At 41.2% G+C, this 15,321-nt stretch overlaps 1 protein-coding gene across 1 annotated transcript; it reads right to left on the bottom strand.

Annotated features, from left to right (window-relative positions):
• Positions 1-1,876: 1,876 nt before the first annotated feature.
• Positions 1,877-14,733, bottom strand: LOC146635707 (uncharacterized). Its single transcript, XM_085350196.1, has 3 exons — positions 14,562-14,733; positions 2,134-2,811; positions 1,877-2,049 (listed from the first exon to the last, which is right to left on the bottom strand). The coding sequence occupies exons 1-3, from the start codon at positions 14,731-14,733 to the stop codon at positions 1,877-1,879; spliced, it is 1,023 nt and encodes a 340-aa protein (XP_085206322.1).
• Between the last annotated feature and the right edge of the window lie 588 nt (positions 14,734-15,321).

The following is a 15,321-nucleotide window of genomic DNA, read 5'->3' as shown; positions in this document are numbered from 1 at the left end:
TGCGTATTGATTACACTGCGGGACGAGTGCTATGACAACAACCACTCACATTAGATAGTACCGGATTGTAGTGGAAAACCAGTCAAGTTGTGGGAAGTCGATCCAAGTAGCTACTAATTTCAAAACAGGCTTTTGAGTCTTTGGTTCCAAAACAGCTGATCAGAGTAGAGAAAGGAAGCCATCATTAATGGAGCTCCAATATCACAATTCACCATGGGAACAGGTAAATGAAGAGCAGTGCCTCCATATGTCAGTGCTGACCATGGGCCCGTTCTTCGTACCTCGCTAAGTAGGTTAGCCGGATTAGATTGTTGACGATTTCGCGTGATCCTGGATCAGTCGGTTCCCCGAAGCTCATCCGGGACTTGCTGTCATAGCAACAGAGCCGTAAGCGTAAACCTGCTCGGGAGCAGGTTTACTTTATGTAAACAGGATTAGATCGCGGCCACGCAGGTATGTCCGCTTCATTTATACGAAAGCAACAGCGATATTTTTCCACTGTTTCACCATAAATAAATATTATCAATGTAACTAAAGATAATGCAGCACTTGATCCTTTTATTGATGTCACACAGATACATACAGGTCATTTCCTAAAAAAGGGAAATGAACTATTAACATTCTATTACATGTATGTGATTATTACAGATGTAATTCATATTTCAGAGTAGTAATTGTAAATTACTTAGTGTAATCAAGATGAGAGACCACGGCTATAAAAGCGAAGGTGGATTTGGGAAGCCTGTCGCAGCCATGTCCTGTCCGTTTACGCGAGCCACCCATTGCGGAAGGTGCAAGATTGATAAGGAGAGTCCTCAGAATTCAGTGTATATTGCGGGATAGACAGGATCCTTTAGCTCAGCGCGACAGTGTGCTCATAGAGAGATATCGATATTCCCGTGAGGGTATTATTTACTTAACCAACTTGTTGACGAGGGGGTGCAGGACCACCACCTGTCTTTTTTTCCTCTGCCCTTTTCTTGGTTGCTGTTATGAACAAACTAACAGAGTATTACAGGCCAGTATTACCTTGCCAAGAGACGCAAAGCAATCTAAGAGATAAATATTACCATTCTGTAGAATACTCCTGTATTCCACTTTTACTTGTTCCCATGTTCTTGTGGGTCCTGTTGTGGCTCTAATGTGAAAGGGGATATAATATAACATATTATAATATAATATAATGCCATATGATATTGGACAATATAGTGTCATATGATAGATCTACCCTACCGCCTACTGGTGTTGGCCAGAGGGGCCGATGGCGCGATATGGCAGCCTGGCTACAACCGTAGCTGCCTCCACCAGTGTGTGAATGTGGGAGTGAATGAATAGTGGTATCGTAAAGCGCTTTGGGTGCCTTGAAAAGCGCTATATAAATCCAATCCATTATTATTATTATTATTAAATTACCTACGAGTTTGATTTGTCAGCAACTTTCTGCCAGCCCTCTCTCCTTGCTTTTGCAGCCTTTGCAGTGTTCTCTTGCGTTTTAATTAAACTCTGAAACTCCTGAAATCCCTCACTCATGAGTTCTTGCTCTGCTGCCGGAAATTACCGAGCACGCCCCTTCGACATTTTCGCCGACCAATCAGCGGGTTGCCGATCAATGTTTCTACTATCGATGCGTAGCCCCTTTTACGACACCCAGTGATGTCACATTCCTGCGTCCAGCTGTAGTAATCGTCAACAGCAGGTGTGTTCGGGGAACCGGATTAGCGAGCTCACGGTTAGCGCGATGATTTGATCTTGGATGTGTCATTTGATCTTGGATGTAGTAAGCGACGTACGAAGAACGGGCCCCATGAGGCTAATTTACAAAAACAAAAATGGCAGGACCACTCACAGCTGTCCAACATTTTCTAAGCATGAAACTTTAATCAGTATGGATTTTCATGTGTCTCTTTGCGTGTCCGAGATGACTGAATCTTTTCTCACAAAAGCTACAGGAATACGGTTTCTCACCAGTGTGCCTTCTTACATGACGTTGCAACTCATAGTTCTCTCTGAATCCTTTCCCACAGGTGCTGCAAAGATGCGGCTTCTCACCTGTATGAATTTTTAAGTGATAATACAAATGTGCACGCCGACTGAATCTTTTCCCACAAACGGTACAGATATGGGGCTTCTCACCTGTGTGAATCCTTGCATGAGACTCAAGATGTGATTTATAGGAAAATCTTTTACCACAAGTGCTACAAGGATATGGTTTTTCACCTGTGTAACAGTTACCATGATTTTTCAAAGCTGATATCTGACGGAATTGTTTCCCACAGGTGCTACAAGAATACGGTTTCTCACCTGTGTGAATTCTGAGATGTGCATTCAGGTGACATTTAAACTGAAAATGTTTTCCACAGACGTCACATTTCAGAGACTTTTTCTTTGTGTCAGTTTTACTTTGATTCTCTGAAACAGCAGGGTTGTCTACTCTCTGACTGTGACTTCCATTGCTGTGATGTCTCCTCTTCTTCAGCTCTGCATTTCTAGTTGATCCTGAGTCCACATGCTGGCTTGCTTTCTGATCTCGGCTCTCTGCTTCAGGAAAGCTGTGAGAAAGGAGATGCTCAACGTTTGTTTCTGATTCAGTGTGTGCACTTTCCTCATAAGCGGCTGTCACCATGAAGGCATCAGTCTCCTGCTTCAGTCCAAGCTGCTCTCCCTCCTGACTGCTGCACACTTCCTCCTGTTCCTCTTTAATCTGTGGAGGCTCTGGGTCCTCCTCAGTCAGACTGGAGTTCCTTTCTTGGATACAGACCTGTTGGTCTGTAAGAACCTCCTCCTTCTCAATGACATGTTGCTGTTGGAGGTCTGAAAAGACAAATGTAGGGGGTGGGGGTGACAGAAAAACAAACATTTGAGAAAATATGTTCTGATCTGAAACATTAACAGGTCTCTCCACAGTGAGAATGTGTCTCACATATACAAGTGAAATTTAAAGTGTACAAAATTTGACAAATTATTTGAGCACTGACGCAAGTTATCGTTTAGTTCTGGCACTCTTATTAGTAGAATGATCTCTTTCTGTTTACAATGTGAAAACTTTGTCACCGAGTGTTATAGTTTTAATGTGGAAAGGTCTTAATCTCGGGTAAGTAAGCAAGAGTTTCTCTGCATTTCTGTGTAAAGAAGTAAACAAATGAACCAATCACAAACAAGCTGTTTCTGATTGGTGGAGTCAGGTCAGACAACTATTTAAATGTGACTTAGTGACACACAGTCACACCTGTCCACCCAATAAAAGATGGGTGATCTTTTTGCTGAGTAATCTGACATTTTCGCCTCACACATAGTCTGTCTCACTCCCTTGGGCTGGAAGTGTATGTATAGTGATTATGCTGTAATGGGATTGTAATATTATTTTATGCCATGTTAGACCCCTAATTAAAGATTGTGAATTATTATGTAGTTTTAGTTTGCATTATTCTCCTGAATTAGAAGAAGCTGATAACTATTGCATTTGTTAAACTGATTTGCATTAAAGTAGACTGCTGATTTATTGTGAATGAATGATATTGTTTTATGATGCATTATACTGCTGAGTTATAAGAAATACTGTTCGCAGAAAGTCATCGCCTTATTTGTCTGATTAGAAGAGAACAGAACATGCTGGAGTTTTCTGCCCCATCTCAGCAGGAGCAGATAAACAGGGAGCCAAGGTCGTAGCTTAGGCGCCGTGTGAGAGAAAGAATGTGAATGTTTAGGCTTTTATGATAAGGTGGGAAAACCAGAGGCTATAAGAGTTTGATCAATGCTCCACCATTTTGAGATCTGAGGCTGTCTGTGTACGGTGTCCATCTCCCAAGCGTGTGATCATTAAAATCATCGTTTGACTCAACCCGGCCGGACCAGTGTTGTTATTGTGGTTTTTCCTCTTGAATCCATCCCCAATATTTGAATCCGTAACAGTGTGCTGCAAAGTGCACAAAAATCAAAGAATTTTGTGTTGAGGATAGGGCTGGGCGATATGGCCTAAAATTCATATCGTGATATAATTTGAAGCACGTGCAGTAACGATATATATCGCGATATATTCTTTTCTTCTGTATAACGTATTTTCCACACTATAAGCCACACTTAAAATCCTTTAATTTTCTCAAAAATCGAGAGTGTGCCTTATGTATGAATTCTGGTTGTGCTTACTGACCTCGAACCGATTTTGGCGTGCAGAAATCTGTTCAAAAATGTTTTAGTACAACTTTGGTAAGCCGCACTGCTTGATGGATTGTCAGAGCATTACGGCTGCTGTAGTGAGGAGCTTCGTGGAGTAATCTGGGTCCAAAACTCCGTCCACTTCAGGTCCCAAAGTCAAACGAATACTGAGAGTTAAAAACGGTCTAAATTCTTTTATCTTTAATAAAATCATCAGCGTTGTTGCTCTACCAGGTGTAACAATTAAGTTTAACATCCATGCATCCATGAAAACAGAATTTATTACATTTAACGGAGTTAGAAGTTAACAGGAAGTTAGCTCGTTAGATTCCACCCAAACATGTTGTGCTACGTGATTGCTACCGACACAGCTATGTTAGCATAACATTAGCACAGTGAAGCTGGAGGATGAACGCCAACTTTTTTCCACTCATTAAAATTTAACGTGAGAGATTCTGGTGGTCAGGGACAAATGCAATCGCATAGCAGGATGCTATACACGGGCCAAACATCAGTCAGGAGAACAACTGAGATTATTCATCCACAATACAAGGTTAGTTATTAATATACTGCAACAACATGGGAATAGAACAGCTGCGAGAGAATTCAACATTAATGAATCAATGTTACGGAAGTGGAGGAAGCGCAGTTTTTGGCTTTCCCCATATTTCAAAAGTGCTTCATCTCTTTGCTATGACTGTCGGTATAATTTGCAGATGATAATGATTTTAGCCGCTGCGATGCTTTCGACCAAAACAGGCGCAGCTTGATGACATCATCAACATGCGCTATCGCGATAGAGCGATATAGTGAAAATCTCTATCGTTGGCCAAATTTATATCGTTTATATCGTATATCGTTTATATCGCCCACCCCTAGTTGAGGATTAGTCCAGTTACTCAGCGAATCGTTGCGGCCCTAGTATAGATCATGATAGTTAGAAAATTAATTTGGTCTCACAGGAAAAATCCTTAGTTTGTTTACCTTGAAGGTAGGGATCATTTTGTCTACAGTGATGCAAACTAATCACACAACACCATGATGCTGTGTGGAGTCTTACAAGGGACAAATCACAGGGCCCTCTTATTGAATCTGCATATGGTTCCTTTTTGTGAAATCTTTCAGGAGTTAGTTGATAAGTTGTCTTATCACAGCTATGCTGATGATACCCAGATTTATTTGACTATGTCATTATGTTTGTGTCCTAAAAATGTAAACAACACAACAAAAATTACCTCCAATTCATCCATTCTCTTCCACTTATCGGGGCTGTGGGAATTTGCAGCCTATCCCAGCTGCTATAGGGCAAGAGGCAGGGTCTTTTTCTCCAATTGATCTTTCTCATTACATTTAAGTAATCACTTCCTCCAAACCATCAACATGTCTTTTAGAACCCAGTTCTACAAGACTGCTTAAAGAAGTCCTAACATTAATTTGTGTTTCCTATCACTACTAGTCGGTTATGTACCACGGGGCTTCAAATTAGCGGTAATTAAGCTGTTACTTAAAAACCCATATACTTCACCTAGCTGTCTTAACTAATTATAGGCTGATCTCCAAACCACTTTTAATCTAAAAAAAGTCTCAAAAGAGTAGTTGTAACAGCTTGCTGATCATCTGCAAAGGAATGGCTTATTTGAAGAGTTTCTGTCAGGTTTCAGAGCTCATTGCTGTACAGAAACAGCTTCAGTGAAGGTTACAAATGATCTTCTTATGGCCTCTGACAGTGGACTCATCTCTGTGCTTGTCCTGCTAGACTTTACTGCAGTGTTTGATCAATTAGAGCATGTTGCAAGTATTAAAGGTACTGCACTGTGGTGGTTTGGTTTAATAGACTCCAAGTTGTTCATGTAAATTGAGAGTGCTCTTTATACATTAAGGTTAATAATAGACTTCCACAGGGTTCCATGATAGAAAAATTGGATTTACATTATACATTCTTCACAATCCGACAAGTACAGTGCAACGGATGAAATCCTGTGCAACAGAGTTTATGTTGAATAAGGTTTTAGTTATTTATTATATTGAATTACCATGTTCTACCTTATTTTTATAAATTTTATATAACTTTTTGTTTCTGACACCACAGAGAGTGCTCTTAATTTTGTTGTATGTTACAATGACAATAATGATATTCAGATTTTTATCCTTAGTTATGCTGCAATAGGTCAAGGCTGTGTTTCCTCTTTACTAACCTGTTTTACTCATTATGTTTTTATACAACTCACTGAATTGAATTCATATTCATTTCTGGCTCTCTTCCACAGCATGTCCTTGTCCTGTCTTCCTCCCCTCACCCCACCCAGTCGGAGCAGATGGCCGCCCCTCCCTAAGCCTGGATCTACAGGAGGTTTCTTCCTGTTAAAAGGGAGTTTCTCCTCCTCTCTCCACTCTTGCCAAAGTGCTTGCTCATAGGGGGTCATATGATTGTTGGGTTTTTCTCTGTAAGGTGCTTTTAGAGCCATACATATGGATTATATAGAGATCACGTTTAGTGCAAATCCTGTTGTCTTTTATTTTCTGTTATAATCATTGGGCGAGTTTGACTACAGTTTAACATTATTGTGAAATTTTGAGTTTAATTTTAAATAAATAAATAAATAAAGAAGAAAATTATTAATATAGCACCTTTCTGGACAGAGTCACGAAGTGCTACTGAGTCCACAGTTGTTAAACTTAGAGGGAGAAAGTTCCACAGTGGCAAAGCTCTATCACCCTTAGTTCTCATCCTTGTGTGTTGTATAGCAAGTAGGCCCTGATTAGGTCATCTCAGTGACCTGCTAGGGACATAGGGCTGTAGAAGATCAGAAATATGTGCTGGTACCATATGTGTTGGATCAAGGACACATCTAAAAAGTGCAGGAAACCAGCCCTCGACACCTGTGACTTAGAGGATCTGGTCAAAGCCTAGCTGCAGTGTTTTGCACAACCTGCAGACGATCCAGGGAAACTTTGCTTAGACACATAAACAACTGAATGTCATCACCATAACAGTGACAGAAAATGTCCTCAAAGGAGCCCATTATATGCTGACAGGGGAGAAGATATATTTAACAATAAAGCACCCAAAACCAAATCTTGAGGGACGCCATAAGTAAGGGAGGTAGAGGATAACCTAAAATTAGAGACCACCACAGAAAAACCACAGGTGATGTAGATAGAACCACTCCAAGGCAGTTCTAGATACACCAACCCAATAGTTGAGCCTTTCAAGCAGGATGTGGTAGTAAACGGTGTCAAATGCCAACGTGAGGTCCAACATCAACAAAACAAAGCATTTTCCTGCATCGTTACTCATCAAAATGTTACTAGAGACCATAAGATAAGCTGTTTCCATGGAATGAACTCTACGAAAGCCAAACGGAAACCTATCAAAAATGCATTGTTTATCCAGAACTGTTATAAGTTGCTTAGTCACAACCCTTTCTAGAAACTTAGCAATTAATGGTAATTTAGAGATTGGCCTGTACATCATGAGGCATCATAGAGGATCAGATGGATAGCTAAACCAGGGTGTTAGCGCCATTTATAGTTATTACATGTTTTATTTTGAAAAGCCTGAAAAGGATATGGTGCTTTTGTTGTGAAAGGTTTGTGAGAAATAAAGTAAGCGAATGGCGGAGCGACACGATGGTTTTACCGCCGTTGTTGCACAAACCGACGCGTAAAACAGCCTCTTGTCCATCCAGACTCTTATTTTAGATATAAGAGAAATAGAGAACTCCAAGAAGAAACAAAGATAGCCATTACATTAAGTAAAACCATCATGCTCCCAAACAAGACGACTGCATCGCTATGAGATCGTGCAAAGTTTGATACAGCAAGTCAGTTAAGTGCACAGAGCTGTATGCATGAAGAATCTAAGAAAAGAAGAAATAAGCTTTCATGGATAAAGTTTTGGACTATGATATGCTGCTAAGCTACAAGTCGTGTTAAAACTGAACAATTGCGATTCTCAACTTCTTACAAATAAGTCAGTGACAGTGTTTTTGGTCTTAAGAAGATGACACTAACTACGAAAGCCTCAGCTTTGTGTCATAGACCATTTTGTTTCATGAACACTTGTTGAATAAGAAGTTGTCAGCACATGAATCCTCAACAAGGCTACAGTGAGGCAAGGAAGTTGCTGTTTTGTCATTATGGTAATGAACTGAAAATTGCAACTGCCTACATGAACAGAGCATTCAATTGGCCACAAATCAAAACAGATGATGCAAAGGCTCTTCATAGCTATTCACTGTTTCTCACTGGTTGTAACAATGCAATGCAAGACATCAGTCAACTGCAAGAGATGGAGATCCCCACGAACCTCAGAGTTATTGTCTCTAAACTGCCATACAAAATGAGAGAAATGTGGAGAGTCTCTGCTTTTGACATTCAAGAAACAAGTGGAAGGAGAGCAAAGTTCTCAGATCTGGTTAGATTCATAAACAGACAAGCAAAAATAGCTGCAGATCCTTTGTATGGTGACATTAAGGATGCTGAAGACAAAGCAAAGTCATCTGCAAATGTGAGAATGACTAGATCATCCAGGCAAAGGGGAAGCACATTTGCTACAAGTGTAACACAAGCTGCAAATGAAAGGTCACCTGAAATTAACAAAAGTGCTTCTTGTCACACTAGCAATGCCTTCCAGAAACCATGCATATACTGTGAAAAACTCCATACACTGGCAGAATGTCAAAAGGTCAGAAACCAGCCTTACAAAGAAAGACTAGAGTTCCTTAAAGCAAAGGGTCTGTGCTTTGCATGTCTGACACAAGGTCATCTGAGTAAGGACTGTAAGAAAAGATCATTGTGTGAGTACTGCTCTAAGAGACATCCAAGTATGCTTCATTGGACAAAGGAGGAGGACAGTAAGGCAGACGATTGCATCCAGAGAAATGTCTCAGACATTCCCACAACAAGTGATGAAACACACACTTCAGGCAGAATTTGTGGAGCCACGGGGGCCGGAAAAGGCATTCATGTGTTATCGATCGTTCCTGTGTGGGTTAAGTTGAAGAAAGGCAATAAGTTGATTGAGACTTATGCATTCATGGACAATGGGAGCCAAGCCACGTTTTGTTCAGAAAAACTGATGAGACAACTGGGTGTAGAAGGTAAGAAGACAAAATTCATGCTTCGCACAATGGGACAAGAAAAGATGGTGACAAGTTACCACCTGTCAGGATTAGAAGTGTGTGGTTTAAATGAGAACACCTATATAGATCTTCCTGACATTTACACTCATGCAGACATTCCAGTGTCTAGAGAGAACATCCCTACACAGGATGACTTAAAAAGGTGGCCACATCTTCGGCAAATCAAGTTCCCACATTCAGACGCAGACATTGGACTTTTGATAGGATGCGATGTGCACAAGGCTATGGAACCATGGGAGATTATTCATAGTAAAGATAACGGTCCATATGCTGTTTGAACATTCCTGGGTTGGGTTATCAATGGCCCTCTCAAGAGAGATTCTTGCTCTACTCCTTCTGACAGAGAGCTGAGTGTTTCAGTAAATCGCATCTCTGTCACTAATGTTGAGAATCTTTTGATGCAACAGCTCAACTATGATTTTCCAGAGAAAGCTTCTGAGGAAAAACAGGAAATGTCACGAGAAGACATCATGTTTATGGATTCTGTCAATGGCACAGCTGAAAGGATTAATGGTCATTATCGCATAGGTCTTCCTTTGAGAAACAAAGCTGTCAAAATGCCAAACAACCGCAGTGCAGTAATGCAGAGGGCAGAGAATCTGAAAAGAAAATTAATCAGAAACAGAGTTTCACGAGGAGTATCAGAGCTTCATGTCTGACTTGCTGAATAAAGGCTACGCAGTTCAGGTACCAAACACAAAGACTACCCCTGAAAATGAGAGAGTTTGGTACATACCACACCATGGGGTGTACCACCCTCAGAAAAGAAAACTCCGTGTAGTTTTTGACTGTGCAGCATCCTTTCAAGGGAAATCACTGAACGAAGAACTCTTGCAAGGGCCAGACCTAACGAACACACTGATTGGGGTACTAACAAGGTTTAGGTGGGATCACATTGCCTTGATGTCAGACATAGAAGCTATGTATCACCAGGTGCGAGTACCTCCAGAGGACAGTGATCTTTTGCGTTTTCTCTGGTGGCCAAATGGGAACTTGAATGAACCTCTGCAAGAATACAAAATGATGGTGCACTTGTTTGGGGCAACATCCTCCCCAAGCTGTGCAAACTATGCACTAAAAAAGGCAGCAGAAGATGCTAAAGAAAAAATGCCACTAGCAGCAGTTAATGCTGTTCTGAACAACTTTTATGTAGATGATTGTCTTCTGTCAGTTTCAGATGAAACTGAGGCATGTACTATGGTCAGGGACCTGACTGCATTGTGTGAGAGTGGAGGATTTCACTTAACAAAGTGGATGAGCAACAGCAGAGTTGTCCTTGCTTCCATTCCTGAAAAGGAAAGAGCAAAAGAGATGAAAGATTTGGATTTGAGACATGATGCACTACCAGAGGAAAGAGTCCTAGGAGTGAACTGGTGCACAGAGACAGATGTATTCAAGATCAGGATAACTGAAAAACCTGTGCCAAAGACTAGGCGAGGCATCCTCTCATTTGTAAGTGCAATATATGACCCATTGGGTTTTTTGTCTCCTGTCATTCTGACAGCAAAAATCATCCTGCGAGAGCTATGTGGCAGGAAGATTTCATGGGATGAGGAAATCCCAGCTGAACTGGCTCAAAGGTCACAAGTTTGGCATTCAGAGCTTTCAAAACTTCATGGCTTTACCGTCAACAGGTGTTTGAAACCTGCTGGATTTGGAGTGGTCATATCTACACAATTGCACCACTTCGCTGATGCCAGTGAGAGAGGCTACGGAGTCGTTACTTACCTCCGTATCACAAACCAGAAAAGAGAAACTCACTGCTCATTCATTATGGGCAAGTCCAGAGTGTCTCCTCTGAAGCAGATAACAATTCCACGTCTGGAGTTGACAGCAGCTGCAGTTGCTGTAAAAATGGACAAGCTCATGAGAAAGGAGCTGCAAATGCCACAAGAAGAATCTGTGTTTTGGTCTGACAGTAGCACTGTTTTAAAGTACATTTCCAGCGAGAACATCAGATTTAAGACATTTGTAGCAAATAGAGTGTCACTTATTAGAGACAACACAAAACCAAGTCAGTGGATGTATGTAAACTCTGAATTAAACCCTGCTGACCACGCTTCAAGAGGAATGAACACAGAGACATTCATGAAGTGTTCAAACTGGATTGCTGGGCCAGAGTTTTTGACAAAAGATAAGAAAAACTGGCCAATTCCACCGGACATTAAAGAAATACCAAAAAATGATTTCGAAGTCAAAGAGGTGATGAGTGTGGATGTTACAAAATTACATGAAAATCCAGTGAACAAACTGATCTCTCACTATTCAGACTGGTACCGTCTAAAAAAGGCAGTTTCCTGTATACTTACGTTCAAGCAGCTGCTTGGCAGGTTAAGTGCGCATCGGAAGCTTCTCATGTCACAAGCAAGTGGCTGTGACAGCAGTAAAAGGAAATCTGAAAAGGTTGCAGGTCAAATGCAGCAGTTCAAAACATGTATTAAGGGATCTTCACTTACCACTGCAGATGTTGCAAAGGGAGAAACTGAGATTGTTAAGTTTTGTCAAAATCAAAGCTTCGCAGAAGAAATTGCAAGTCTTCAAAAAGGTGACAAGCTTAAAAGGAGCAGTCACATTGTGAAGCTGGATCCTTTTGTCCAGGATGGAGTTTTAAGGGTTGGCAGTAGGTTGCATGAGTCTGCACTACCAGTAGATGTTAAGCATCAAGTGATTCTCCCTAAAGGTCATCATGTTTCTACTTTGATTCTGAGACACATTCACCAAGAAACAGGCCATGGAGGAAGGAATTACATATTATCCAGGCTGAGAGAAAGATTCTGGATTCCACAGGCAGATTCAGCAATAAGAAAGATCCTGTCAAAGTGTGTAACATGTAGAAGGACATCTGCGAAACCTGGTGAACAAAGAATGGCAAACTTGCCACAAGATCGCCTGATTCCTGACAAACCTCCATTCACAAATGTGGGCATAGACTATTTTGGACCTTTTGAGGTCAAGCATGGGCGCAGCAGAGTTAAGCGATATGGTGTATTGTTTACATGTCTTGCTGTTAGAGCAATACACATAGAAGTTGCCCACTCACTTGAGACTGATTCTTGCATAAATGCATTCAGGAGGTTTATTGCAAGACGAGGTCAAGTGTCTGTCATGAGATCAGACAATGGCACTAACCTTGTGGGTGCAGAAAGGGAAATGCGTGAAGCAATCAAGGGATGAAATCATTCAAAAATCTCAGAAATGCTCATGCAAAAGGGCATCACCTGGATATTTAACCCCCCAGCAGGGTCACATTTTGGAGGAATCTGGGAGAGACAAATTCGCTCAGTTAGAAGAATTCTTAACCAGATCCTAAAGCAGCAACCTCTGGATGATGAATGCTTGCGGACATTGCTATGTGAAGTTGAAGCAATTGTCAACGGCAGGCCAATAACAAGAGCGTCTAATGACCCCAATGATTTAGACGCACTTACACCTAATCATCTACTTCTTCTTAAAGGGCAGCCAGTACTGCCACCTGGATTGTTTCAAAGAGAGGACTTGTATGCAAAAAAAAGGTGGAGACAGGTGCAGTACCTGTCAGACATTTTTTGGAAGCGTTGGACTAAAGAGTATTTGCCGCTTTTACAAGAAAGACAGAAGTGGTTAGTGACTAGGAGAAATCTGAGACCAGGAGATGTTGTTCTCATAGTTGATGACAGTGCACCAAGAAGTTCCTGGTTAATGGGAAAGGTTGAGAGAACAGTTCCAGACTCACATGGACTTGTCAGACGTGTGTTTGTCAAAACCAAAACTAGCGTTTTGGAGAGGCCTATCGACAAGTTATGTTTGTTGCTTGAAATGGAGGCAACAGTTTGAATATCAGCCTCATGTGTAACAGATATATGTTCAACACATATGACTTATGTTTCATATAATGTTTGGTTAAGCCAGTTAGATTATGAGTGTTGATATTAAATGACGCTCTATTGTGTTAATATGTAATTGTTATGCCTTAGCAGTAACAATTAGGGGCCGGAATGTTAGCGCCATTTATAGTTATTACATGTTTTATTTTGAAAAGCCTGAAAAGGATATGGTGCTTTTGTTGTGAAAGGTTTGTGAGAAATAAAGTAAGCGAATGGCGGAGCGACACGATGGTTTTACCGCCGTTGTTGCACAAACCGACGCGTAAAACAGCCTCTTGTCCATCCAGACTCTTATTTTAGATATAAGAGAAATAGAGAACTCCAAGAAGAAACAAAGATAGCCATTACACAGGGGATCATACACCAAGACAGCCAGTACATCGTTGACACGAAGTGAGAACAGCAGGGCAGAGAAGAATAACACAAAATTAGAGTGGGACAAACTGCACCCGGCAGCGGCAGAGCCAAACACAGGCACCATCATACTGAAAGTCATGAAAGCGTTACTTCATGTTAAGCATTATCAGAAAAGACACTGAAAGGATAGAAGGATCACAGATGAACAGAACAATACAGGGTCACTGCATTTGCCGTGTTTAGTCAAAATACGATGAAGAAGTTGTAAATGGAAATATTTGGATCATCATCTTTTGTATTTGCATTTTTTTAACTAAAGATTATTGCAAAAAAAGAAATTCTGTTTTGCGTGAGTTACTTTTTAAACAGTGCTTCAAGTATGACACAGATACTAAATCTACTCCCATGACAAGTACTATATGAATAGAAATATGAAGTGAATGGATTGATTGGCCAGGAGCTGTTGGGTCAGCCTGTCATGTGACCGATTATGAGCAGGTCTATTTCACATTTATCCTATTTTTGCACATTTATTGATGGAGGCAGCACAGCCTGCTAAGAATGACTGAGCCTATTAACATCACTAACATGTGACACATTTAGACATCATACTTTGCTTCAGTCAACAGAAACTTTAACCACTGATTGCTTTCTTGCTTTTGCTGCAGATGTAAAGACATTAATTACAGCATTATTTGTAATGTGGACAGATTTTGTTCTGATGCTTTGGGGAGTCACTGTGTGTGTTCACTTTGAGGCTCTCATGGAGAATAAATGGAATAAACAGTTGGTGTGGACGCTCATCTTCATCAATGTTAGTCAGAAGACAGTTTTCACACTGTCTCATTAAGAGTATGTGTGCTCTTCCTCAACTATCACCGTTTGCTCCTCTGAATTCATCACCAAAGTAACAGCTTCCTGCTCTCAGCTAACATCAGCTTAGAGAAATCCTGGAGATGCTGATAAACTTTCAGATTTATCACCAATCAACTAAATACCGAAGAATCTGAGCTTGAACAGCACAGAGTTAAAAACATGTCCATACCTGTGATGTGTGAGTTTCTGTCGGGTGTCCGGCTGATATCCAGCAGTCTGTGCTGACGGTTGATCTCCTCCTCATACTGGACGATGGTTTTTTGAACCTCTGAGAAGATTTCTTCACAAACAGCAGTTAGTCTCTCCTTGATGAACTCTCTCAGATACTGAGCTGAACTCATCGCTGCTTCAACTCAGGCTGAGTGGATCGATACCGACGTTTGTATCAGATCCACACTAACGTGATAGTTCTGTATCGAGGCTGCTAAATGTTAGCCGATTAACCCGAGTCCAGACAGATTTTTGTGAAGCGCTATTGAGGCGTTTCTTGATGACGTCACGTCCCGGGAGCCGGTGTTGTGCCAAAAAGTGATTGTCTGCCAGAAACTGATTGCCGGTGTTCCAGATCTACTGGCGTTTAGATCAACTGGCGTTGGTCGAACAGATGTGTGGCAGTCTTGCGTTTCAGGAGCTGCTACCGACAAACCAGCAAAAAAACGCCAAATGTGTCATCTGTGACACTTGTGAGGTTGTCTCAAACACACTCCGTCAGTCTTGATGCTGTTGAACAACAAAATGTTTAAAAATGTGGCGAGTTTACCTGGTGATATCCTCATGCGCGACGCGATCGCGAAAACAGCAAACAAGTAACACCACGCCGATGTTGTTCACAGGACAGCAAGAGTAAACGATCGGGAGACTCTTGTCGTCGTTATCGTTCCCCTCGCACGGTTTATTTCTCAGATTTCAGCGTTTTTGCTTCACAACTA

The sequence above is a fragment of the Diplotaxodon limnothrissa genome, linkage group LG3 (genome assembly GCF_057381915.1).
Source record: "Diplotaxodon limnothrissa isolate DT_005_m linkage group LG3, D_limnothrissa_male_GT1.1, whole genome shotgun sequence".
In the NCBI taxonomy this organism is placed as follows: Eukaryota; Metazoa; Chordata; class Actinopteri; order Cichliformes; family Cichlidae; genus Diplotaxodon; species Diplotaxodon limnothrissa.
The sequence above is the reverse complement of the archived record's forward strand: the minus strand, read 5'-3'. Positions and strand labels throughout refer to the sequence as shown.